The 25,699-nt window shown below is 35.7% G+C and overlaps 1 protein-coding gene across 3 annotated transcripts in view; it reads left to right on the forward strand.

Moving 5' to 3' along the window:
- The first annotated feature begins 303 nt into the window (after positions 1-303).
- Ercc6l2 (ERCC excision repair 6 like 2) overlaps positions 304-25,699 on the forward strand; it is a 112,354-nt gene continuing 86,958 nt past the window's right edge. For 2 of the 3 annotated variants that reach the window (XR_007105151.1, XM_047526133.1), the window contains exons 1-4: positions 305-691; positions 3,863-4,287; positions 14,904-15,026; positions 20,981-21,174. Coding sequence is in view for 2 of the 3 variants with exons in the window: in XM_047526133.1 (XP_047382089.1) it covers positions 646-691; positions 3,863-4,287; positions 14,904-15,026; positions 20,981-21,174 (788 nt within the window). In the remaining variant the exon portion in view is untranslated. Of the gene's footprint in view, positions 692-3,862; positions 4,288-14,903; positions 15,027-20,980; positions 21,175-25,699 lie in introns of all 3 variants that reach the window. The other variant, XM_047526135.1, reaches the window with a different exon arrangement.

The following is a 25,699-nucleotide window of genomic DNA, read 5'->3' on the forward strand; positions in this document are numbered from 1 at the left end:
AAGGCACTCAGCAGCGCACGCGTCGCACGGCCGCGGTCTGGGGGCGCCGGTCTCAGATGGGCGCCCGCCCTCCCTACCGGCCCTCGCAGGACCCAAGTCCTCCGGACTCTTCCAGCTCCTTACAGCAGCAAAGGTCGCCCTGGCACCAAGAGCGACACCAAACCCCGCGATGTTTGCAAAGATCGCGGACTTTTCTGATAGGACTCTCCGCGGGCAAAAGGACGTCCGAAAGCTGGCTCCGCCCACATAGGCGAAGGCCGTCTTCTCGCGATACTCCGGTGACAGCTCGAGAGCCCGTTCTCGCGGGACTTCCCTAGTCAGGCTTGGAAGTGGCGGAGGGCCGTCCGGGGAGGCCCGACCCTGAGGGGGAGATTTACCAGGGATCCTGGTGCCCGCCTCCCGCCCCCCACCGGCGGCGGAGCCCGAGTCGACCAGGCCAGCGCCGCGGCTCCGACGCCGCCGCCCCCTCGGCTGGGCCCCTCTCCTCCCGTCCCGCCCCGGCGAGGGGCTGGGGGGCGATGCGCGGAGGGCGGCTGGCGGTGGCGTGGGCCGCACCTGGCCCGCCCGCCGCCGTCTCCGCGCTGCCCTCCGCCGCCCGCCGGGTGTCAGGTGCTGCGGGGCTGCTAGGCCCCGCCCCCCGGCCCGATGGATCCCGAGGCCCAGAGGCCGCGCGCGGAACCCGCCCGCAAAGGTATGGGCTCCGCGCTCGCCCCCGCGGAGACACCTGCCTGCTGCGCCGCGCGGCGCCGGGGCTCCCCGGGGCGACGGCTGCGGATCGCGAGCCCCGTTACGGCGGGGACCAGCTCTGCCACTCAGTGTCGTCGGTCTCCCTCGGAGAACTTGCCGAGCCCTCTGGGCGGTTTCCTCGTCGGTCTAACTGGGATCAGTGCTGGGTCTTTGTGATTGTTAAATGAGATGGGATGTATGCAGGGCTCTTTTGTGACTCCTCTTAGGGTCCCTCTGAGCGTTCAGGAAGTGTTGGATGTTCCTCTTCTTTATCAGTGTATGTCCCGGTTGCTGGGGAATGGCAGAAGGTGGTTAAGGAGCTGAACGCAGGTTGAGATTGCAGTTTGGCTTACTTTTATTACACAGTTTTAATACGCGGTGTGTTGAGGCAGGGATTTATATGCTGCCACGAGTCATCTGGAATGTCTTCTTGTCCCTAAATTGGGAGTTTCCATTCACAATAGTGATATAACAAAACCACCACCTGTTGAGTGTTTTTTTACCGACTTGCTCTTTGGTTAAGGAAGGAATTTCTCTCATTTAATAGATGAGGAATTCAGGGCCAATTCTCAGGAAGGAGAGTGCAAGCCTGAAGTCCGAGGGCTAGGGATTGTTGACGCTGTATTTCAGGGATCTCAGGATGTACAAATGCCTAGAGGAGTCTGGCAGGTAAAAACAAGCAGATGAAGCTGCTGAGCAGAGATGGTGACTGGGATGCTCATTTTTCAGTTAGATCTAGGGGAAGAATTAGTCATTTGGGTATTTAGGGAAAGGGACAGTGAAGGAACAGAAAGCTTAAGGGTCCTGGAGTGGGAGCAGGCTTGTCACATTCGAGTCGCAAGGAGAGCACTTTGGAATCAAAGATGGGGAGAGAGCATCGTAATATTACTTCTAGTCCTCCATTCAGTCCAACAGGACCTCCCAATTGAAGCCATTTGTTCTGGAGTTTTGTTACTGAGAGATTCCTGCCTAGCTCAAATTTAATCCGTTAGTTCTAGAAATTATCCAAACTCGGGAAACAAAAAGATAAGTTGTGTGATGCCCTTCAGGTTTTTTGCTCATGCTGTACCACCTGGGACTTAGACCCCTTTCCCTTTTATTCTGTTTTTTAATTTCATTTTGAGGCAGGATCTTGCTAAGGTTGCTGAGGCTGGCCTCCAACTTGCCATCTAAGGAGATAGTGGCTTGCAGTAGGACAAAGGTCATGGAGCTACTACCCACTCACAGACCAAATCTAGTCTGATGCTTTTGTAAATAAAGTTTTATTAGCACTCAACCATGGTCATTTACTTCTGTATTATCTGTGGTTGTTTTTGCCTTATAGTGGCAAAAGAATATATGGCCTATAAAATCTAAGTTAGCAAAAAAATAGCTAATATCTGACTCTTTAAAGAAAGAGTTGGCTAGGGGCTGGGGATATAGCTCAGTTGGTAGAGTGCTTGCCTCAAAAGCACAAGACTCTGGGTTCAATCCCTAGCATTGCAGAAAAAAAGTTGACTAGCCTTTGCTCTACAGTGATGGAGGAAAGTGATATATTTTTGAAGTAGAATCAGAAAGATTCTGGTGAATTGGAGGTGGGAATAATTTAAAAAGAGGATTAAGGGCTAATTGTTTTCTACCTTGAAAAGTTAATTATAAATGATCCCAGTTAATGAGATGCAGAAAGACTAGTCATCATTTTTGGCATTGATTATTTTCACTTTCTACCCATTGTAAGATACAATGTCTAATGAATAATTGATGCTTCAATCATATGTTGAATAATAAAGAATTAAGTCTCAAAAACGAGAAGACCTTTGCTAGGTAGACAAACCTACATGAATCAATGTGTTAAGAATTGCAGCAGGAAGGAATTAAAACTTATGGTTTTAATTCTCCAACAGTACTGTTGTTAAATCAGGATCCCTGACCTATTTTCTGTTTTACCCTTACAGTAGATCAGGGTGTTAATTTCACATTAAACTCTCTCAGAATAGTGTAACAGTTCTCAAACAGTTTGGATTGAAAGATTACAGTAGAAACAGATTTTTCCCGGCTTGCTTGTGATTGCTGGGATAAAACCACCTCACCAAAATTAATGGTAATAATGGTTTCACTTTTGAGGAACAATTGATGAGAAATGTCATAGTGAGTTATTCTTGCTTAAGACAATCTAAACATCATATTCAAAATCTAGTTAGAGATCATTAGAAAGACTCTAGGAAACTACTGATCTGGCCTCAATGAGAAATGTGTAAAAAAATAATTCTTAATATTCCTATAGTCATGGTCATATAATTCTTTGGATTCTTACCATAGAAATTTCATTTGGAAAAAATTTTACTTAGTTTCTTCTATTTGGTACCTTTTAATTCTAATAGTATACTTTATCGAGAACTCCTCCCCATTCACAGTGCTGTATCTTCAGGATGGAAAATAAACAGTTCAGCACAGGATAAGTCCATAAATATAGAGATCAGACTCCTCAAAGAATAATAGGATCTTGGAGGACTTAGAATTCATTTCCTAAAACCTCATTATTTAAAACCTAGAAGGCTGTGACAAAGCTATGACATCACCCTGTAGTTGGAGCTTCCCTTGTCTAATTGTGTACCAACTGGAATAGTGATTTAGAAGCAGCAGTATTGACTGTGACAAGAAGCACCTGTCTCCAGAGAAAGGAGGTAGCATGATTAAAAAGGAAGCAGACGGATGAAGCACAAAAACATTGTGCTTTTAGCTTGCTTTGTACCAAGTCCTGTTCAGTCTTACTCTGTCATATGATGAGTAATATATAATGTTCATGGTCAGCAGGCATATTTAAATCAGTGGTTCTCCACCCTGGCTGAGCATCAGTATCATTTGAATTCAACAATAACAACCACACAAAATAATAAAGCCAGATACCCATGACCCATATGCACTGAATCAGAATCGCCAGGGGAGATTTGACATATCACCAGGATAAGCATCACAGAGAATGAATTATGTTCCCTTTGTTCTGTTTATTTCAGGACATTAGGAAGATATCTACACATTTTACCTTGTTTCAATCATTTTAAAAAGATTTATGGATTCTTTTTTTTCTCACAGTAGTGAATAAGATGTTATTTATAAGCTAGATTTGGAAATTTTATTTTCTTCTTTATTATTGTAGACAGGTGGCTTCCAGGAGAAAGATGTCTTGCTCCTTCTCCACGCGATGAAAAACTTTGTGAAGCGAGCATAAAATCTATCACAGTGGATGAAAATGGCAAGTCATTTGCCGTTGTCTTATATTCAGATTTTCAAGAAAGGAAAATACCTCTTAAAAGACTTCAAGAAGTAAAGTCTGCTAAAGGTTGCCCCAGGAATTTTATATTCGATGATGAAGATTTGGAAAAGCCTTTTTTCCCAGATCGAAAATTCCCATCATCTGCCAATGCCTTTAAATTATCTGAAGATGGAGACTCTATTCCTTATACTATTAATAGGTATTTGAGAGACTACCAAAGGGAAGGCGCCCAGTTTCTCTATGGACACTATATCCAAGGAAGAGGATGTATTCTTGGTGATGACATGGGACTTGGAAAAACAGTACAGGTATTTATTCTAAATAAATTATAATTAAACTTCAATAATGTTGTATTATGAGCAGGAGTGGATTCTATATTCAAATCTCTGTACTACCACTATGATAGATAGTTGTGTGTACATGTGTGTGCACATGTGTGTGTGTTTGTTTTTGTCTCACCAACTGGATAGTGAAGTCTCAAAATTGAATGTCTCAGTTATTATTTTGTCTTCAATACTTATTTAGTACCTTTGAAATATTATGTTTTGGTATTACTTGACTTGATTTTACCTTTGGTAATATTTATATTTATATGTATTAATGCATATTAATATTTATATTAAGATATCAATTATATTTAAAGTAAACTTTCTTAATCCTTTATGGAAAGGAAGTATTCTACTTTTGGTATACTTCAGGCCTTTTATAAATATCATTTTGAAGCTACTTAGGAATTCAGTTGATGGACTTTAGAGAGGCTTATTAATTCCCTTAAGTCTATACCACAGTTTGTTTATTGTGTGTTTTTCGGTAGAGGGTATTTGTGTTAGTTTTCTGTTGGTGTAAAACAAATTGTCCCGAAATTCAGCAGCTTAAAACAGTACACATTTATTACCTCACAGTTTCTGTGAGTCAGGAATCCAGGTACAGCTTAGCTGGACACTCTTGCTCTGCTGCCTTCACATTGGATTGGGGATGATGCGCTGCTTCCGAGCTCCTGTGGTTTTGGGTCAGATTTGGTTCCTGGGGGAATCGTGCTTCTTGCTGCTGAACCTCGTCATGGAACATCTCACAGCATAGCTTGCTCATCAGGAAAGCAAGTCAGAGGGCAAGAGAAAGTGCTAGTAAGGTGGTAGCCACGGTCTTATAACCTAATCACAAATGCTGTCCCCTCCTTTGTACTTTCTGTCTAGTAGAAGCAAGTTGCTAGAGCCAGTCCAAGCTCAATGGGAGGAAGGCTATAAATAAGCAGAAGTGGAAATTGCTGGGTACTCTGTTAGCAACTGCCTGCCGCAGGGTCCTTAGCTTAGATTTTTCAAAGAGGTTGTGATCCAAAAAGATTATTGAATCTAGACTTTATGCTAAACAATCACCCTGGGTTTCAGAAGTGGTTGTCTAGATTGGGAAGAAGTCATTCTGTGTTTCCTTCCTAATTGAATTTTGCTTTTTGTGTGGTTGGTTAGTGGAGCTTAAAGATAAGTGAAAAACAAAGTTTAACATTTAGAAATAGCCTATCATGCTACTATGAATGAAGGTCTGGTGTGAAAAGCAAGGTTAAATAAAATCCTACAGTAATCATAGCATATTCCTTTAAGCCCAGGCAAGGCAGGTTAGTCTAGGCCTCCACAGGGGAGGTGCTAAATTGTTTGTGGAATGAAGGCATTTGTTTCCTTGGGAGGATGGGTGACAAGAATAAAGAAAGGAACCTTCAGGATGTGACTGAGATAAGTGGAGGAGTATTACAGGAAAATAAAGACAGCTCTGCTGTGACTCTTTACATATACTTATACTGTTTTTGCATATACTGGAATGTTCTTTACTATTCTTTGACTAGTCAGTGCATGTGCATCTTCAAAGTCAGAAACATGAAAAAACGACCACCTAGGGGCTGGGGTTATAGTTCAGTTGGTAGAGTGCTTGCCTGGACTGCACAAGGCTCTGGGTTCAATCCCCAGCACTGACCAAAAAAAAAAAAAAAATTAATACAATTCAAATTCTTATGCATATTTAGCCTCAAATTTGAAGCTTATCTTTCATGCCAGAGCCCATGTTTACAGAGAAATTCCTTTTATTTTTCATTTTACAGGATTATTTTTAAAGGCTGATTTGATTGCAGAAATTTCTTACTACCTGACATGCTGGTTTCATTGAAAGACTTTGAGCTGCTGTGTTATATACTCTGAATGTGCTATGAAAGTCTTTGAGGGATCAGCTCCTGAAGATTAGGAAATAGTTTCTGTACTGATTTTGATACCAGGCTAGATTTGTCTGATCCTCAGGGACTCACTTCTTTGATTATTGTTGTTGTAAGTTGGAGAATAATTTCTACATAATAGGTCATTTGGCAGAGCTTCTATAGATATAAAGACTGAGCCAGTTGAAGAAATGCGAACAATAGTTAATAAGTTCATTTGAATTTCAAAATACTATAGAATTGGGTAGTAATGAAAATAGAACAGTGGCATTTACTATCTGAACTATAGTTTTGTCTTCTTTTCTTCTTCATCCCCTGGTCCCTTTTCCTGATTTTATCCTTTAAGTTTTCTGCTTTTTATTTTCAAACTTGGTCATATGTTGAAATTAAACTTTTTTGGAGTTGATGTGTCACTATGTTCTCCAGGCTGTTCTAGAACTTCTGGGTTGAGACTGAGTAGCTGGAACTACAGGCATCCAGCTTTTTTGTTTTTGTTTTTTTTAAAGTTTGTTTTACATACCAAATAATGTCCTGTCCTTATTTTAAATTTAAAAGTAGGTCAATTTGATATTTTGTATTCCACCAAGGGTGAGGATTGAAAAATGTCCATTTGGTGTGGTGACATAGAAGTCATTGGTATCTTCAGCAAAAGCCATTTTGCTGGAGTTTGTGGGGCAGAAGATGGAGTAAGTGAAAACATGGAGAGGAGAAGTATAGTTCCTCCTTAAGTAATGGGACTTTGTCCACTAGAGTGATGCAGCCGCCTCAGTGTTCACAGCAGCTCAGTTCACAGTAGCCAAGCTGTGGAACCAACCTTGGTGCCCTTCAGCAGATGAGTGGATAAAGAATATGTGGTACATATACACAATGGAATATTACTCAACCTTAAGGAAGAATGAAATTATTACATTTGCAGTAATGGATGGAGCTGGAGAATATTATGTTAAGTGAAATAAGCCAATCCCCAAAACCACAGGCAGGCATGACTGTTCTCTCTGGTCTGTGGATGCTGACTCACAATAAGCTGGGGGGCAGTTCACTAGATTGGATAGGAGGAGGAAGTCGGGGAAAGGGAGAGAGTATGGGAATGGGAAAGACAGTAGAATTAATGCCTATGTTCATATACAAATACACGACCAGTGTAACTTCACATCATGCACAACTACAAAAATGGGAAGTTATACTCCATGTATGTATGATATGTCAAAATACATTCTATTGTCCTGTATAACTAAAAAGAACAAATAAAAAAATTTTTAAAAATCAGATATGTAACTTTGAAAGGGGACAAGAGTGACCTAGTAGCTGAAGGAAGAGGTGTGGGATTTTAAGGGAGTTTCTTCTTTGTTGTTTTATGTTTGGGGATCAGACATTCTTGAGTATTTTTTAAGTGAATTGAAAGGATCTAGTTAAGAAGGAATAGTTGACTATGTAGCATATATAAATATATGTATACCTATACATACATATTTCATATGTGCATATCTATGAACATACACATGTAGAAATTAACAAAAAATGGAGTTGTGTGGTCACTACACTACTATTTTATAATCAACTTTTTTTCTATATTGTCAAAGGTTCTAAACTGATTTTTTTCCCCCAATATCTTATCAAACTTTTCAAATATAAAGAAGAGTGAAAAGAATTGTGGAATGAAAAGCCATACATAAGCCACCTAGCTTTTGTTAACATTTCGTTACTCATGGTTTCATCACATACCTATCCATCCATCAGTCTATCTTTTGCTGCATTTTAAAGTGGCAAACATCAGTATATTTTATCCACAGACACTTGAGTATACATTTCATTAGCTAGAGTTCAGTACTTTTAAGTAACCTTTGAGGAATGGTTGTCTAAAATTAAAGTGAATATATATATAAGGAGATATACATTCTATTTATAAAAAAGATACATATACTTTTTAATGCATATACCATTCATATATGTATATCAATGTAGGTGTGTTTATGTGAGTGCATGTCTTTACTTAAAATATGATTACAAATAGTAAAATTCACGGATCTTAAGTATACAGTTCCAGGAGTTTTGAAATGTATTTATCTGAGTAACAAATATGCTGATCAAGGTGCAGACTGATTCTCTCATTCTACAAAGTTTACTTATGTCCCCTTCCTGTCAATACCCTGGTTACCCAAACTTTTCATTGTACATTTTCCGTGATTCAGTATTAAATTATATTCCATGAAGTTGTGGGGGCCCAAAATGTTATGAATATTTACATCAAGAAATTCAATCAATTCTAAACTTCAGTTACATATTTTTGAATATAAAATTTTGAATATAAAACTTTAAACTTAACTGATTAAAATACAAAGTTAAATTCTGAGCATGTATCAAAAATCTTTCACTTAGATGATATTAAAAGTATTTAAATTTTCTTCTTAAATTCAGTTATTTGCCTTCTCTAATCTTTGTGGCTTATCAGCCAGTTTATTCACATTAATCTCTCCCTGAATTCTTTAGCTGTTTGTTTTCTGTTTATTTGTTTACTTTTTCTTACCCATGCTCCTTCAGTGTCTATTCTCACCACCATTTTGTCACTCACCCCAAAATCAGCTGGATTTCATATTACTGAGTCAATCAGAATAGCCTGTTGTCCAGACTGTTTCAGCATTACACAGTGCCTGTCATGTAGTAGGTAGTAAATACAGTTTTATAGAAGGCATTAGCGAATTTTATATTGAATTGGGCAATAGTATGGTTCTGTGGCTATACCTTATATTTATTTATCTCTATGTGCCAGGCTTTATGTTTTTCATTCAACATTTATATTAATTAGGCATCATTGCCTCCATTTTATTGATGAAAAAGTAAATTTATAGAGCAGTTACATAAATTACCCATGATCACATAAGTAGTATAAGACTGGTTGGTCAAACTCCAAATTTTGCTGTAACTCCTACAAATTAAAGTGCAGATTTTGTTAGACTGTTTTTAAGACCCAGGATAAGTTTTGACCATTCTTGTTTTATCATTATTTTATAATCTTTTTGACAGGATAATTTGCTCAAAATCTACTCTACGGTAATATATAGGATTATGTATGGGAACCAAGTTTCCTTACCTTAAAGGAATAATAGTATAAATGGAAAAGGAATGATAACTACTGTTTATTGGATCCTTGATATGTACTAAAAACACATTATATACTTTTTTTGTTTTTTGAAGAACAAAAATAATTTTGATGACACCATTATACCCAAATGAGTTCTTATAAAAATGCAAGCTATAATTTTTTATTAGGTGAAATGCATATACCGTAAGTTACCACTTCAAAGTATACAATCCAGTACATTTACAATGCTGTGCAACTCCCACTTCTCTCTAGTTTTCAAAACTTTTTCATCAGAACAGTCCACCCATACCCATTATGTAACCATTCTTCATTTATCCCTTCCCCCATCCCACGGCAACCACAAATTTTCCTTCTGTCTCCAAGGATTTGCCTCTTCTGAGTATTTCATATAAAGAAATCATGTAATATATGACATTTTGTATCTGACTTCTTTCACTTATGATAGTGTTTTCAAGTCTCATTCAAGTTGTATCCTGCTTCCTTTGTATGACTGAAAAGTATTGCATTGTATGTCTATAACACAATTTATGTTTTTATCCTTTGATGGACACTTGGGTTGCTTCTGCCTTTTGGCTGTTATGAATATTGATTGCTTCTAGAAACATTAATTGACAGGTTTCTGTATGGACATCTTTTCATTTCTCTTGTATGGAATTATTGGAGTGGAATTCCTTGGAGTGAAATTACTGGGTCATCTGATAATTCAAATGTTTTTTTGTCTTGAGGAACTGACGGTACCATTTTCCACAGTGCTTATACCATTTTACATTTCCATCAACAATGTACAAGGTTTCCTGTTTCTCTGTCTCATAAATTTTGTAACTTCTTTTCCTTTTAGCCTAGTATGTGCAAAGTGATCTCATTATGGGTTCATTTTGCATTTTTTAAATGCTCTTTGATGTTGAATGTCTTTTATGTGCATTTTGACCATTTGTATATTTTCTTTGGAGAAATAAATATTTAAGTCTTTTGTCTGTTTTTTAATTGGGTTACCTTTTGTTATTGAGTTATAAGACTTCTCTACAGATCTTGGAAATTAAACCCTTATAAATATATGATTTGTAAATATTTTTCCCATTCTTGAGGTTGATCTTCATTTTCTTAATACTGTTTTATGATACACTGAAGTTTTTAATTCTTATGAAGTACAGCTATTTTTTACTTTGTTGAACAAGCTAGAATTTTCATGAGTATGTGTGTTCATAAAATTGAGTCATTCACTCTTATCCATTATTCTGCCTCTTACTGATTTCTCTTAAATACAGGTCTTGAAGATCTTTCCTTCTGATATTAGGGTCACAATCTTTATGACTTTTATGTCTTCTTGAAGAATTGGCCACTTTATCATTATGAAGTACCCTGTTTTTGGCCATACTCTTCTTGAAATTTACTTCAGTTGATATTAAGATAGCCACTCCAGTAATCTTACTTTTAAATGGTATTATCCCCCAATCCTTTCTTTCAAGCTACCATGTCTTTAAAGTGTGCCTCTTGTACATAGCTCTTTTATCTATTCTGACAATCTCTGATATTTAATTGGAGTATTTAGCCCATTTACATTTAAAGTATGGGTATGTTTGGAGTTGGTTATAACATTTTTGTATTTGTTCTCTTTGAACACTTTGTTTTCTGTTCTAGTCTTCCTTCTTCCTGCCTTCTTCTGAGTTGATAGGATATTTTTTAGAATTCCACTCTTTGAAATTCTGTTGACTTTTTATTTTTTTAAGCTACACTTCTGTTATTGTTTGAGTCCTAAATGTCCCCAAAGGGCCACATGTTGAAGACTTAGTCCTTGACTGACTGCACTGTAGAGAGGTGGTGGGACCTTTAGGAGATGGGACCTAGTGGGAGGAATTTAGGTCATTGGGGGTGTACCCTTTGAACAGGATCTTAGAACCCTGGCCCCTTTCTCTACTTCCTGGCCACTATGAGGTGAGCAACCTCCTCTGCCACCATGAGGTAACATATTACCACAAGCCCAGAAGCAACCAGTCCAACCAAGTACTGAAACCTCTGAAAATAGGAACCAAAATAAATATTTCCTCCATTTAAGTTATTTATCTCTGGTATTTTGTCACAAGGATGAAAAACTATTTTTTTTTTTTTTTTTTTGGTGACTGCTGTATTCTTAACTATTCATAGTATACTTTGTGTGTCACTTCACATAAGATATAAATTTCTTGTCATATGTCATCCTAGTCTCACTTTAAGGAAACTGAGTTATGAATGCTAAGTATAATGCTTAAAATAGCTAACTTATACTTACATAATACCTAAATTTGAGAATTAATTCAAACTTACATTTTCAAAGTAAACCTAACTTGGTTTTGGTATATATTTCTTGCTTACTTTCATGCTTTTAAATTTCTGTGTTCTGTTTGCTAATAATTTGTTTTAGAGTTTTGCTTTTAATGAGTAAGAGAAATGATAATATTCTTGACAGGTTTTATCAAGGTTATACTGAACTCCTAAAACAAATTGAAACACTCCTGCCCCTCTTGTCCACCCACCCCCAATTTTCTTGACCCCAGAGGAGTTTAAGATGGGCATTATATTTAAGAATTAAGTGGAATTCGTTGGTAAAGACATCTAGCCCATAATTTTCTTTGTGGGAGGTTTATAATTATGTAGTTGGTTTTCTTCAGTGATTATATGAGTATATAAATTTTCTGTGTCAGTTTTGACAAGTTTGTTTCTCCATGTGATTTAAATTATCAGGCCTTTTGGCATTATGTATTCTACGCTTATTTTTTGTTTGCTTTTTGGCTTATCCTTTTGCATCTGTTTTGTCAGGGATTTATAACTTTGAAAAATCTTTTCAAAGAATGATCATTTAACTTTATCCTTTTGGTAGTTTTTACTCTACTTTTTTATGTTAAAATTCCTGTTTTTAATAAATTTTGAGATAGTTTCTAATAGCTTCTCTTCTTTCCTAATATATGTATTTGAGTCCCTAAGGCACAGCTTTAGCTGTATTCTACAAGTCTGATGTGTAACTCGTACTCATATTATTCAATTCAAAACATTTTCTAATTTCCATTGTGATTTCTTTGAAGTGTATTCCTTACCTTCCAAATATTTGGGGATTTTTTTCATTTACATTTTTGTTATTTCTAGTTTCTTGCATTATGATCAAAACGTATTCTATATGATTTCTGCCTATCAAAATGTGTTGAGATTTGCTGTATAGCCTAGTATATTTCAGCTCTGGTATGTGTACTAGAAATGAAACTGGTTTGCAGTAGTATGTAGTGTTCTGTGCTCATTAGGTCAAGTTCGCTTACCATGTTATTCACATCTGTCTAAATCTTCATTGATAAACTGCTGAGTTATTTTAAATCCTATCATTGTGCTTGTGAATTTTTCTATTTTTATTTCAGTAAATTCTTTTAAATTTACCAGTTTAGACTTTTTATAACTTCCAAGTGAATTAATTTTTATCGTTATGGTTAGAGTATGTCTCTAATTTAGAATTACTTTTTGCCTCATAGGCTGCTTTATCTGATATTAACATAGTATACAAATTTTTCTTTTGGTTTTTGTTTACGTGCTTTTCTGTTCTTAAACAATGCCTTTATCATTTTAAATGTTTTCCTTGTAAACAACACATATATTTTATGTGCCATTGTCTGACAATCTTTGTGTTTTATATAGAACATTTGGTTCATTTCCATGTAACATACTTTTTAATATACGTGGAATTAATCTGTTACTTTACTATTTGTTTTTTACTCATTCCGTGTCATTTGTGTTTATTTTTTTCCTCTTTTTTGCCTCCTTTTGGGTAAATTATTTTGTATTGTTCTGTTTTCCACGTCTGTTAGGGAGGTAGTTACACGTTCTTTTGTTTTTCTAGTTACCCCATAGTTTACACGTTTTTGACTTACCAAAATCTAAATTAGAACTTTTATCTTCTGGGCGCGTAAAGACCTGAGTGTTGTAGTTATGCTTGTGCTCCCTTTGACTCAAATGCAGTTGGTGTCATAGCTTCTAATTCTTTTATTTGGTCCCAGTGAAACATTTTTATTTCAAAATGTCAATTTGTGTTTCTATTTCCTATAAATATGCCATTTTTTGTTGCTTTTTGTTTTTGCTTGCATCACTCATCTACTTGGGATTATTTTCTTTGTGCCAGTGTGGCTCTTCTGGTGATGAATTGACCCAGTTTTTGGTTGTATGAAATTATCTTTACTCTTCATTCTTGAATATTGTTACTGGGTATAAAAATGTAGGTTGCTTTTATTTTCTTTGGAACTCTGACAATATTCTCTTGTTGTGTGTCTTCCATTGTTTTTAGTGCAGGGGCAGCTATTTATCTACCTCTTGGCAGCTTTATAGGTAGTCGGTTGCTTTTTCTTCTGTTTTTAATATTATTTTTCTGTATTCATTTTTTTCTGTGAAGCACCTACTTGTGGATATTTATAAGTTTTTAAAATATTTTTTAGTTATAGATGGATACAATACCTTTATTTTATTTATTATTTTATTTGTTTTGATGTGGTGTTGAGGATTGAACCCAGAGCCTCACCATGCCAGGCAAGCGTTCCACCACTGAGCCACCACCCCAGCCCCTGTAAGTTTGTTTGCTATTTTTGGTTTGATTGGTCCCCAGCTCTCCCTTGGCTTGGTGTCCTTATTAGATATTGAATCTATGATTTTTAGTTTTGTTTTTTGAACAATTTTCAACTTTGATTTCTTCAGATATTTCCCATGTGCCATTCATTCTTTTTCTTCTGTCATTTGGGATTCAGATTATGGTATCTATATGTTCAAAATTACTTTTTCTATAGTTTTTTCTAATTCTCTCATAGTTTTGTTCTTTAGATATTAATATTTCTCTAATTTATTTTTAAGTAATGATCAATTCTTTTCCTCCATATAGACACCTCATACACCTTCCCTCTAGTATTTAAAACAATCATTCCAATATTATTTTTGCCATTTTTACAGATATTATTCAGAGAGATTACCTACCTTGTCCAAGTTCACGTAACCGCCAAGTACCCAGAACTGAAATTCCAACCAATGTCTAATTGATTGACTGTTTCTTGCTACTCGTACATGAAATTATGTGTTCTTTTTTCTTTCTTTCTCACTTAATTTTTGGGGAGTAGCTGTTATTCAAAGTGGCAGTTGTATTGATGAATTATATTAGACTATCTTAAAATAACATTCTGTCATTCTACCTTTATTTATTAGATAAACAGAAGTGTACAAATTTATGAACCACATAGTACTCCTTTTACAGTGTTATTTCTCTGCAAGGAAAGAAGAATGTATACAGTTTATTCTAATAGAGGATAGGAAGAGATAGTTCCCATGGATAGAAACAAATAAGAAGGTAATGTCCTGCCTGATGGAATTAAGAAAAAATTCACTGAGTGGGTACTACTGAGCGTGGAAGGGGTAGCAATATGTTTTTTCCTACTGCGTTCAAGGGAAGCAATATTATTATGTACTTTTTTGTTAATACAAATGAGGAAAATCAATACTAGTGTTTCATTTTATATTTACCCCAACAAATCTATTTGTACATACTTTGTCACTCATTGGATAGTCCTGTAAGCAGTAATATTTCGTATAATGGTACATTATCCACAGTTACTAAAAAAATCTTCCCTTCATCTCAGGTTATTTCATTTCTGGCCGCAGTTTTACATAAAAAGGGAACGCGTGAAGATATTGAAAATAACATGCCAGAATTTTTACTAAGAAGTATGAAGAAGGAACCCCTTTCTTCTACAGTAAAAAAGGTAAAGTATATAGAAATACTCGACTCGTGAAGCTGGAATTGTAAAGGCACAGAGAACATTTAAATTTCACAGAACATAGTATACATTTTAAAACAAGAATTTAAAAACATTAAAATATTTATTGCCAAGGCCTAATTTTTGAAGGATTACCAATTTCTTCTTCTAGTTAAATTTGATTGTCTCTCAGAATGGCAGAATATAATTTTCAGCTTGAATTTGTTTTGGGATTTCGATCTATTACATCATTAGATTTACGTGATTTGCTCAATTTGTTAAACTTCCATAATGCATATGTAAAGTTAATTGAAGTCTTCATTATGTTGTTTTTCATTTATGCAAGAAATGAGACAGTTATGGATATTGGTAACGAAAGTATGTCATTGATCTTTAGAGTTGCTAGGGAGACTGATTGCATCTCAAAACTATAAAACAAATTCTACCTATTCAAGGAAGCTGAAACTAGAAAGACTAGATCTCTGCTCGTCTCTGCCTGTGTCTGCTATTCATATTCTTACTTCAGCTCTCTCCTTTTTAAATATGTTTATAAATATACATGGTTCTTACAAAAAATGAGATTTCTAGTAAAACAATGAAATGCAAAAACAATATATTATACTTCTGTATCTTTTATATTCTCCTCAGCATCCAGGAAACTGGATTGGGAACAGGGATGAAGTGATTTTATGAAGATCATTATTTTATTATGGTAATGAACTACTTACCACAAGTTATAAAATAGAGTCTGTTTCATACATGTCTTATATACAAGATTACTGAGAATTCCAAGTTTAGTCTGTTGTAAGGACCATTTTTGTACAGAATTTTGAGAAGTATTCACTTACATTATTATAATTAAATTCTCTTATTATTTTTAATAGCATTAATGCCTCCTACATGTCAGATTTGATTGGATCCTAAAAGCATGTGAATCTTAATGTATCTTAAGAATTGAAGAACTCAAGCATTGCTTTTAGCCCTGGATTCAGTTTTTTTGTTTTCAATTTAGTGCAGAGCCTATATAGCTTTCATGTGCTACTGTGACAGCAGGTGGGGGAAAGAAGAAAGGGAAGTGTAAAGTAATATTTTAAAATTTAAATATAATTAAAGAATTTAAAATATTTTAGAACAAGCCTGGGAGGAGAGAAAAGAAAGGTACTTATTTGATGGTGTGATAAGATATGCTAATAGCTACCTCAGTTGTCACTAATGCCTTGTTTCCTTTTTTCCTTCTTTTCTTTCTCTGTGAATTTGTGTGCATGTAAATTCCTTGCTCTAATGTATATTGCTATTATTCTATCTTCTTTAGTTGAAATTTTGATTTTTTTATTTTCATTCAGCTTTTTTATATTCTAATAAATTTTGTTAAAACTAAAATGTTCCTGTGATTACTGCTTTGGCTGCATTCCATAAATTATGATGTAACCTTTTCATTATTCTTTTCTAAATTATCTGTGATTCTAATTTTCTTCTCTTTTAACCAGCTACTATTTTAAAGAGAAGTTTTAAAATTTCCAGGTGAATAGATATCATTGGAGTACAGAATGAGAGGAGGGCTTAGCTTTTGTTGTTCAGTTCTAGTTTTCTTACTTTTTTTAAAAATATTTTTTTAGTTGTAGATGGATACAATATCTTTATTTATTTTTTTATGTGGTGCTGAGGATCGAACCCAGTGCCTCATAATGCTTGAGGCAAGTGCTTTACCACTGAGTCACAACCCCAGCCCTTATTACTACTTTTACTAGTGTTGTGGGGTGCAACTTAAGTACAGACCGATCACCACTGACAAGTCCAAATTTGAGAGTCTTTATTAAGCCGGCCAGCTGACTGTCTCACACAATGCCCCCAAAAATGGCTATTGGGAGAACAGCCCCAACCACAGGGTTGTAGGGGTCCTTATACCAAAAATCACATTATAAATGTCTGTTGCTATGATTCGAAATTACACATTAACATCATGAGATAATCGACAGAGGGGGAAGTGGGTCAAAATGACCCTTACCTAGGTACAAACTAAAGAATGGTTACTAACACCCACACAATCACTGTTTACATGGTACATTGTTTAGGAGCAATAGGAATCAAAAGAGAGCAATTCTTTACTACATAGGAGTTGCCATTGTATATTATTAAACATGTCACACCAAGTAACTGATGATGGGTACAGAGGTGGGGTGTTCCCATGGGAGAAGTTTATTTCCTACATAACATGGAGTCTCAGAGCAAAATGGAGTCTGTTTAGTTATTTTCCTTCGAGTCTGGTCTATAACATTCTCATGGAGCCAGATCTGTCAGCCCATCACACTTATATAATAAATTATATAATAGGTAATAGATAATATAGCCTCAGTGTTTTCTTTGGGGTTAAATTCATGGTTAAGTGTTTTTAATGCTGTGATGTTGTGCTTTGTGTAGTCTCTGTTGTTTTAAAATGTCTACTTCTATCTTACATTCTTTTGTTATTATGGCCACACAGTATTTCTATTTAATCATTTTGTTAATTGCATTGTTAAAATTCTTGATACTGTTATGATTGATTTATTTGAGGAATTGGAACCTGAGAGAAATATAATACATTTTCCTGCTGTGACTTTGAGTTCGTTCGTTTCTTTTTGTGTTTGTACTGGTCTTTGCTTGTTCAACATCTTCAATTCTTGTTTCATAATTCTTGTTTGTGTATTGCTCTCACACTTAATTGGCAGTTTATTTGCAGTAGAAGTTTAAGTTTAAAGTTTTAGCTTGTGAGCTTACCAAAATCATTTTATTATGTTCTGTTAATCCATATTGCATATGAGGGTTCAATGCTGAACTGACCTTTTTTTTTTCCCTTGAAAAGAAAATTTTTTTGGTAGTGTTGAGAGTGTTTAGCATTTTATCTTTGAAATTCAAAAATTTTCATTGTTCCTAACGCTCACTGTAGAATGCTTCCAAGTAAGTTCAACTTTATAAAAATATTCCCAGTACTTTATGTAGGGGAAGCTGGGGACTGATTGTAAAATCAGCTTCTTTGGCACATGGCTATTTGTACCTTCTTAAAGTCACTCGGCAATTTCTTCTCTTGACCCAGTCCTTGCAACAGCCTCAGCTGCTCTGTGACAGTTTGTTTTGCTTCTTGTTTCAGATTCCTTTTAGGAAAATGGCCTTTTTAAAAATTTTTTTCTCTTTCATAGATGCTGGATGGATTTCTCAGGTTATGCTGGTTCTCCTCTGCTCCGGCACTGCTTTGATCTACTGGTGGTGCCCCTCTAGGCGTTCTGGCACTATTACAGATTTATTTTTATATTTGTTTCATTGGCATCAGCACATACATGTGTTCAGTTAATCATCTGAACTGTAAAGTTTTTAAGAAGTTCATCATTGACATCATATAGTATTTCCCAGAAGTAAATAGAAATAAAATTATGACTGATGAAATTCTGGAAAGAGCCATCTGTATTGGTCCATTTAAAGCAATGTGCATTTTTGAAAGTTAGCTACAGAAGAAATCAGTTTATTTACACTTATTATGTTAATGCCAGAATTACAACAGAATCCTGAAAAATTAATGTCAGAACTCTTTGAACCCCACCTTTTAGTTAATTGAAGTTACAAATTAAGGAGTGGTAGATTTGAGGTATGCGTGTGGGATATGATACATCTTGTATACATTTAAAAACTTTTCAACTGAATAATAGTCAAAAAATGTATGAAATAGATGTGCCAAGAATAGATTCCTAAAGGAAAAGACACAAACTATGCATTTCAAATACTTATTCTTGGAAGAATTCTTTAGATTTAGGCTAAGTTTAGATTGTAGTTTAGCCTGTATGAAAATGAATAGTAGTAAATTTATTTTAAAGTATTACTATCTTTTATGATAAAGCTTTAGAGACTCTAAGTGAAATTCATAATACAGAGGAAGAGGTTATTTTTGGCATTGACAAAACCAACATAAGAAGCGGTACTGGTGAATGAACATAAGTACTTTTCAATTATTTTATTTACCATAAACAATTTATTTATTCCCTGTTATTAACAAGAAGATTATGTTATAGAGAAAGCTACTGTGAACATCCTTATGCATTTACCTTGGCAACTTGTGCAGTTATGGCTGTTGGATAAATTCTTGGTATTGCAGTTGTGTTATAGGTACTGCTGAAATTGGAAAATTATTATCAGGACTCAGGTGGAATTTGGATCTAGTATTTTCATCTGGTAATATACAAAATTAGAAGGGAGATCTATAATTGGACTTAGTTCTTAAAGCCCTGATTTTATCTTTGAAAGTAGGAGAAAAATGGAATCATAGGATAAACTCCAAAGAGCAAAGTTATTTGAAATGAACCAAATATGACAAGAAAATACTTATATATGTTTGATGATGGGATGGGGAAAGGAACTCTCACATTCAGGAGGTTAGTCATCTTTGTCTTTCCAAAACATAGTCACAGGTTCGACTTTTACAGGTGATTTATAGCTTAGATGAAATGTTGCACAGGAGAGAGGGCAGCATTTAGAGCAGTATATTATTATTTTATTTTCATTATGTTTAATTGTATCATCTCTATCAAGTAAGAATTATAAAACTATAAAAGAAACTTACTGGTGCAGGTTAGGAATATTGGTAATAGTGAGAAATTAAAACATTGAAAACTTAGAAGTTTTTGGTGACAGCAGTATACAGAATTATACAGGAAATATCAGTAGAACACTAAAAGGACTATTTTTGATGAAGATTGTGATAGCTTTCTGTCACTGTGACAAAATACCTGAAATAAATAGCTCATAAAAAGACAAGGTTTAATTTGACTCACAGTTTTGGAGATTTCAGTCCGTGGTTGGTTGGTCCATGAAGCATGGTTGGAGTGCATATCAGAGGAAGCTGCTCATGTCATCGTGGCTGGGGAGTGAAAGAGAGCGACAGAAGAGTCAGGGGTCCCAATGTCTCCTCCCATGGTACACCCCCAATGGCCTAATTTCCTCTCAGTAAGTCAGGCTTCCTAACAGCTCTATTGGCTGGGGACCAGTTCTTTAGCACATGGGCCCTTGGGGGACATTTCATTCCTAAAGTACAGCAGAGGCATTAGGGCGGATGTCCTGTTCGCATCCATTGAAGAAGGAGCAGGAGGAAAGTTGAGATAACAAGCATCTCTTGAAAATCCTTGCTGTAGAGTAGAGTGATGGAGCAGTAGCTAGAGAGCTGTAAGGTTGAGGAAGAGGTTTTTGTTTTGTTTCTTTGTATAGCTTGTTTTTTGAATTCTGGGAAATATTTTGTTTGCCCATAGATGTGGTCTACTGAAAATAGAAATCTAGTTCTTTAGGGAAGATTGGGGGCAATTTCTGCAACATTGACTCTAGGTTGCAAGATAGGATGGATGGGAGCCACAGAATAAGTTCAAAGGTTGTCTTTAAGTTCAAAGGTCACAGTTGGGAATACAGGACATGGAAGTAAATATAAGGAGGCTACTTATAAAGTGCTAAGAGAGGTGGAGTTTCCTTCTCATTGATTCAGTGTTCCAGGGAGTTTTCCATGTCTTCAACTGAGGTTTTCTGAGACAGGGATAGATGAAATGGACTTGGAAAATGAAAAGGCAGAGTATTCCAGAAGAACATCTATTTCAAGAACAGTGCTTGGCCTGTTTTGTGTATTCACAGTACCCACTTGGCTCTTGAAGTTTTTACTGGCTTCCTGATTTTACTCTTTTGGGGAGCTGTTTCTTTTTTATCTTTCAGTGCCTTCTGTGAGTGGAAATCAAAAAATAACTGTTCCTTTGGACAACGTTGGGTACCTATTTTGTTCTGACAGAATAGTTAGTGTTTAAGGGTCTTTTATGACCAAATATAGCCAGTCACTCAGTTGTATTTATTATTTGCTAGTGTCAAAATCAAAGTTAAATCAAAGGACTGTTGATATTTTGAATTTCACTTTGGCATTTTTCATTTTTAAAAAACACCAAACGTTTCTCCTCTCCTTTTAGATGTTCTTAATAGTTGCTCCTCTTTCTGTCCTCTACAACTGGAAGGATGAATTAGATACCTGGGGGTATTTCAGAGTCACTGTTTTACATGGTAACAAAAAAGACAATGAACTGCTCCGGATAAAGCAGAGGAAATGTGAAATTGCTCTAACAACTTATGAAACGCTGCGCTTGTGTCTGGATGAACTTAACAGGTAATGGATATAATGGGAATGATTGCATTAACATTCTGCTGGCATCAGTTATATTTATCCCTTTATATTATGATTTTTAGAATCACTAAATTTTCTTTAGCTTGTTTTATTTCACATTTATTAAAATATGTAGTTTGTAATTACTTATTCTCTGCAAAGAGAAGACCTCAATCAGGTTTTCCACAGTGTCTTACACTGATTTCCAAATTCAGCCAGGATCTCTCTAAACAATGTGTCTGCTAAAGACTCTTAAGACTTGTTTACAATCTTTTGTGCATATGGTGCCTATGCAGAGCCCAGAATTCATGAATGATTTTAATAATGGGAATCTCCTGGGAACGGAGAGTGGCAAAATGCGTGTGCAAACACACACACACACACACACACAGAAGTACCATGGCCTAAATTGTCAGAGGTGAGGTAAGCAGGTGCATATCATAAAGAGCACTGAAAGTCACTTACAGGAGATTCTGGTCTTTATCTTCAGAGCAATAGAGTGCTCTGAAGTGCTTTAGTATGTTACAGAGAAGATGAAAATGATCAGATTTGCATTTTTTAGTATTCTGGTGTGTCTGTGTGCAGACAGGGGAGCCAGGTTGATGGAGAAAGACTGTTAAGAGGTCTGTTATGGGCTGAATCGTGCCACTACCCAGATTCATGTGTACGGACAGGTCCAGCTGCAGTAGTTAAGGATGTGATTGTATTAAAGGTGGGCCTTCAGTAAGCTGATTAAATAGAAATCAGGCCATTGGGTGGGGCCACAATCTGACGTGACTAGTGACCTGGTAAGAAGAAAATGACACCAAGCTCACGCATGCACAGAAAGCACGTATGAGGACCTAGCAAGAAGGCAGTCATCTGCAACCCAAGGAGAGAGGTCTGGAAGACACCCAGAGCGGTTGACACCTTGATCTCAGATCTCTAGCTTTCAGAATTGTTGGGAAATTTCTCTCATGTAAGACATCCAGTCTGTGATATTTTATTTTGGCAAGGCTTTTATAACAGTCTGACCAAGGGAATATGGTAGTCAGGGTAAACGCTTCATAGTTGTGCCAGCAACAGCTTGGGCCTTGGTAAAATTATTAACTTTGATCCATTGCTAGCTCAGATTTCTGCCTATTAGGATACAGTTTATACCTAGTATGGCATTAGAAAAACTTGCTGAATGACTTTAAATTGTTAAAAGAGTATATAGTCAATTACTGTCAATGAAAGACCTAATGGCAGAAAATCAGGTTATTTTTCAAAGGTTATTTTCAAATCACATAAAAATGCTTTGACATAAGAAAAAATGAAGAATAACAACAATCAGTAGCTGTTTTGTTAATTTTATAAGCATGAAATATATTTAAGACAGAAAAGCCACCAATTAGCTATGTAACTTTGGGTAAGTCAACTCATCTGGAAAAATAACAGGGTAAATCTAAAATGGACTGTTCAAACCCATCTGGAAAGTTTTATTAAAATCAATTTTAATGAGCTTTAATTTGAATCAAAGTACTTAATACTGATTTTAAGTATGGTTAGCCCTTCATACCTGGAAGTTCTGCATCTGGGAATTTAACTAACTGCAGATTGAAAATATTTACAAAGTAATGCATCTATACTGAACTTGTACAGGCTTTTTTTTTTTTCCTTCCATTATTCCCTAAACAATTCAGCATAACCACTATTCACATATCATTTACATAGTATTAGTTATAAGTTAATGTAGAGGTGATTTAAAGTATATGGAGGGATGTGCCTTAGGTTTTATGCAAATACTATGCCATTTTATATGAGCAGCTTGAGCATCCATGAATTTTGTCTCCTGGACAAAATTCCCTGCAGATACTGAAGAACAGCTATATGTAGTTTGATGAATCTTGACTAAGAATTGGCAAACTTTTGCTGTCAAGTGCCAGAAATTTTGCGCCAGGTACAGCCGCTCAGGAGGCTGAAGCAGGAGTTCAAAGCCAGCCTCAACAACTTAGCGAGGCCTAAGCAAATTAGTGAGACCCTGCCTTAAAATTAAAAAGGGCTGGGAATGTGATTCAGTGGGTTGATTCCACAGTACCAACCAACCAAACAAAAAACCCAGATATTTGGGGGGCTACCTATAGTCTCTGTCAGATATAATTCTTTTAAAGTTTTAAAACCCTTCGAATGTGTAAAAACTATTCTTAGTTTGCTAACCATACAAAATTGGCCAAAAGCTAGATTTGGCCCTGGGGCTGTAGTTGACTAACCTCTGCTTTTGATAAATGGATACTTGAGCTCAACTATCATCCCTAACAAGGTCTACCATATTTTTATTGTTCCCAGACTGCCCTTCTCCAACCTTTATCTATCGAGTTTGATTTCTGTCACTACAGACGAGAAATGAAATTAGAAAGTACTCTTCATTTGTTTCTGCTATCTTTTGCTGAGCATGTTTGAAATTCATCTATGTTATTGAGTATATCAGTGATTGTTCTTTTTAAATATTGAATTGCATTCCACTTAATAAGTATACCACATTTTATTACCTATTCACTTGAAGATGTATATTTGGATTTTTCTAGTTTGGAATTATTATAAATAAAATTTCAAGAAATATTTGTTTGTAAGCATTTTTTGGGGGGATGGGGACTTATACTTTCATATCTCTTGGGTAAATACCTGGGAGTGGAATTTCTGAGTTTTAGGGTAAGTGAAGGTTTAACTTTAGAAGAAACTGCCAAACCATTTTCTAGAGTGGTTGTACCATTGTACTTAGAGACAGTTCAGTTGCTGCACATCCTCACCGTGTTTGCATTGTCAGTCTTCATTTTTAACTATTTTAGTGAGTATATAGTGGTATCTTGTAAAGTAAATTGCATTTTTCTGATCCATGTACACTTAAAAATTTATTCTACAGTTGTCAGGTATACTGTTCTATACATATTAATAAGACTCAGCTGGTTAAGGTATTGTTCAAGTTTCTCCATCTTTATTGATTTTCTTTTGAGTTGGTTTACATTTCTGAGAGAGAAGTGTTGACATCCTAGACTTATTTCTCCTTACAGTCTGCAGCTTTCAGTCATGCGTCTTGGGGCTCTGTTATGAGGCATATGTGCAATTACTGTTATTTTTTTTTCCTGATCTCATTACTTAAAAGTGTTTCTCTTTATTTCTAATAATGTTTACCTTTGATATTAATACCTGTAACAATAGATTCTTATTACGCTTATTGCATGAATATAGTTTTCCATCTTTTTAGTTCACATTTCTTTTTTATATTTGAAGTGAATCTCTGTAGTTAGTATATAGTTGAATCCTGCTTTTTTAAATCCATGCTGATAATCTTTGCCTTTTACTTGGGATATTTAAACTGTTCATACTTAATGTAATTATTGGTAAAGTTGGATTTAGAGCACCATTTTTTTCAGGTCTTACTAGCCCTTACAAACTAATAAGTTAACATGTTACTGTTTCATGGATGCTGGCAGAAGACAGAGTAATCAAAGGCATGAAGTGATTAAGTGATTTGTTCACGTCTACATAATTAATTAGTCATGGATGTTTAAACATTGACCATGTGTGGGTTTTTAACCAGGATACTGTGCCACCCCAAAAGACTTCATACAGTTAGGTAAATGTAATAAGTTGATTTATCATAGCACCATTCATATTTTAACTATTCTTTACCTGCCTATCCCTTTAGACTATAAGCACTTTATTATAGATTTTACTTCTACTTTTGTGATTTGGTGCTTATTGCACTTTTGGCACATAGTATTTACTGAAGAAATATTTGTTAGTTGGTATTTTCTATGACTGCTAAAAATATTAAGGAATTGCAAGAATTCTGTAACTACTAATCATTTATTTATATGACTAGAGGAATCAAAATATTATAATTTTTGTTTATTTTGTTGTATTTATTAGTTCAAATGGCTTTAATTTGATAGATTTTTCAAATAATATTTCATTTGAGTAAATATTTTTGTGATAATAGTCCTCTGAACATAGATAATCCAGAGTAGATAAGCATACTATATAGTATGAGTTATTCTTTTTTTTATTATTCTTTTTGTTATTCTTTTTTTAAATTCATTTTTATTGTAAACAAATGGGATACATCTTGTTTCTCTGTTTGTACGTGAAGTAGAAGCATACCATTCGTGTAATCATACATTTACCTAGGGTAATAGTTTTTGCTTCATTCTGTTATTTTTTTCTTCCCCCCCACCCCTCCCACCCCTCTTATCCTTCTATACAGTCCCTCTTTCCTCCATTCTTGCCCCCCTCCCACCCCCATTATGTGTCATCATCCGCTTATCAGTAAACTCATTCATCCTTTGGTTTTTTTGAGATTGGTTTATCTCACTTAGCATGATATTCTCCAACTGCATCCGTTTGCCTGCGAATGCCATAATTTTATTATTCTTTATCGCTGAGTAATATTCCATTATATATATATACCACGGTTTCTTTATCCATTCATCAATTGAGGGGCATCTAGGTTGGTTCCACAATCTGGCTATTGTGAATTGAGCAACTATGAACATTGATGTGGCTGTAT

This window comes from Sciurus carolinensis, chromosome 15, assembly GCF_902686445.1.
Source record: "Sciurus carolinensis chromosome 15, mSciCar1.2, whole genome shotgun sequence".
Taxonomy (NCBI): domain Eukaryota; kingdom Metazoa; phylum Chordata; class Mammalia; order Rodentia; family Sciuridae; genus Sciurus; species Sciurus carolinensis.